The sequence below is a fragment of the Haliotis rubra genome, unplaced genomic scaffold (assembly GCF_003918875.1).
Source record: "Haliotis rubra isolate DU_JTF1 unplaced genomic scaffold, ASM391887v1 Scf472, whole genome shotgun sequence".
NCBI lineage: Eukaryota > Metazoa > Mollusca > Gastropoda > Lepetellida > Haliotidae > Haliotis > Haliotis rubra.
Window position 1 is genome coordinate 115,091 of NW_025767160.1, and position 2,726 is coordinate 117,816.

At 40.9% G+C, this 2,726-nt stretch overlaps 1 protein-coding gene across 1 annotated transcript; it reads right to left on the reverse strand.

Moving 5' to 3' along the window:
• Nucleotides 1-819, reverse strand: LOC124290740 (G patch domain and ankyrin repeat-containing protein 1-like). Its single transcript, XM_046727545.1, has one exon. It carries the CDS (start codon nucleotides 809-811, stop codon nucleotides 32-34), a length of 780 nt encoding a protein of 259 aa, XP_046583501.1. The 5' UTR covers nucleotides 812-819; the 3' UTR covers nucleotides 1-31.
• Nucleotides 820-2,726: the final 1,907 nt, after the last annotated feature.

Sequence of the window (2,726 nt, forward strand, 5' to 3'; positions counted from 1 at the left end):
CAGGGACAAGGGGAGTTTTTATCGAGACCAGTTAATCAGAGTTCATATAACGCCTTAAGTTTCTCTCCCACTCTTTATCTTTCCTTTCTTTCCTCTTGATGGCTCGGCGTGACTGTGACCTCAACGACTCTCTCCTCTCCCCCCTCGGCTTCACAGTTGCAACAGCTCGAACATCACGGGGTGGGAAGTGAGTCACTCTAGGTGTGCTCTTTCGTTCACCCCCAAGGCCCTCTCGATTCCTCTTCAACACAGTTTTTACTGGGTACTTTTGTCCCTCTTCTTGAGGTCCAAGACCCCGATCTGCATTCCAGCCACTCCTTAGCATCATCTGATATCCAATATTGGACTCCGAAATCAGGTAGCTAGTTTGCTTAGGTTTTAATTGGCAGTTGAACAAATGGACAGTGGAGGTTCTGTGAGAGAGTTCTGTCCCTTCAGAAAAATGTCTTTTACAAATTTCACAGAAGAAACTTTCCTCATTTGTGACTTGTTGGTTGGAACTTGATCCATCATTGGAAGACTGTAAATGAGCTATGGTAGCATCAATGAGCTTCACAATACTGCCATGACCAACCTTAGAAGCCAGATCCCTGGCAGTCCTCCCCTTCCTCTCACACAGATCCCAGTCTGCTCCAAGGCCAAGGAGGGTCTGAACAACACCCACGTGACCAGCATAGGCAGAACACATAAGAGGCATCCACCCATACAGGTCCTGAACATTGACATCAGCCCCGGATATTACAGCCTTTTCCACACTCTGTAAATCACCTTCCTGACTCCTGTGCAACAGCTGCATCTCTAGCTGTCTCATCTTCTTGTGATCATTTCGAGATGTTTGAGATGGATGTGTGTTGAACATGAGAGACTGAATGGGTCTCCCTAACATTACATTGGTCATCAGATGTCTCCCAAGAATCACCATTTGCTTCAGAATGGCTCTTAGTATTTGTCAGCTTAGCTTTTGAATTGCACATTTTTCCTCTCTTAGCCTTCTCTGATGATGTCTGTGGGGCACTAGCAGTCGTCTCAGAAATGAGAGTTTCATAAAAGCCTCGCACATCCTCCCCACGCAATGGTTTGTATCTCTCTCTCATCTTGGCTCTTCTACTCCAGTCTCTGGGTGAAGCGTCTCTCTCATTACTATTCACAAACTCAATAAGAGGCTCAAATCTTGGTTTTGCCATGTTGCAGTAAAGATGATTCTGTAAAAGTACCAGTAATATACATGTTTTTGATATCATGTTGATGATCAAGAAGATTGTACGTGAGAAATTACCATAGAGTTATACAGGGTTACAGGGCATAAAATAAATCATATTGCCAAGGGTGACCAAGAAATGTTGTGCTGTTTTGATTAATGAAACTAATGAAAATTGAACTGTATGTCAAACATAACTGATATACTCAAGGAATGAATACACAATGCAATCTAGAAAGTGGTCAAATGTAACACATCTTATATTTGAGATTACACTTTCTCATTAAGGAACAGATTCTAGTACTTTTGTTGGGTTGAGTTCCATCCGGATTCAGAGTCAGGCACCAAATTGCCAGCACACAAAGTTTGTCAATCAAACAATAAAATTCCTATAAGGAGTGGGATAAAGACTTCATATGAAATTGAGAATGATATGATATTCAGTCACATTCTTGAAAATGGGCCCCCTAAGGCTAAAAACACCCTGAGCATCCATGCTATACCTGGTCAACAGTAGTTCATACCTACATCGAGCACACCTTGGTATAGTGCAAAGTCGTCTAGTTATATGCTTGACAAGGTCAACAGCTGAGCAGGACATGGTTATAGGACACAATAAGGGGTTAAATGTGCAAAGTAAATGGATCAAATGGTGATATGACTCTATGACGCTGAGTTTCAAAATGTATACTCTGAGTTGTCTTGACCTGCTTACAGCAATAGTTCAAATACACAAATTGCCCCCCACATGCCCTAAAGAAGAGAACTACCTATATCAATTCAATGGAATCTGTAGTCGTTATTCAGTAGTCTGTATATTTCAGTTTAGTGAGAACATGGTATGAGTTCCGCCCGTAACCCCCGCTTGGAATGTATTCTGTTTATTATGATTATTTCAAGGGGTTAGGGTTTAGGTTTAGGGTTCAGATTCAGCATTATGTTAGGTTTAGGGTTACGGTAGGCTTTCTATAAAAAAAGCATCTATTCTTACTATAAATCTTTGGCATAGAATGATAAAAAAAACCGGGGTTACGGGCGGAAATCTTTCCGGTATGTTATATTAACCTTATACGATACACCGTCATCCACGTGATCTAGGTACACTTAAACTATTACAGAGCGAAAGACCCGAGAGTTCGAATAATCGATCTTTGTGTAGTGTACATCATCATACCAAACGGTTTCGAGAAATATGTTATGTCACCGTCTTCTCGGACCACTCGATGATAGCGACAACCGATGATAGGTATTCGTCTTTTGACTGGGCTCCTAGTTCAAGTAACCGCGGGAACCAGCGTACTATGCGAAAGTTTAAGCGCTGAGTTTGTGGCGCTTACCTACAACACAACTAGTATAATGCGTTTGAAATAATATGAGTTACCCCCCTTTTCAAAATATAAACTTTTTGGCAATTGTTTTTATATGCATATACTAGTTATGTTTATTAAAACATTTTGAAACCTCAGGGAAACGTTATATATAGGGGCACATATAATTTTTCATTATAATTTGAACTTCATTTCAGGGG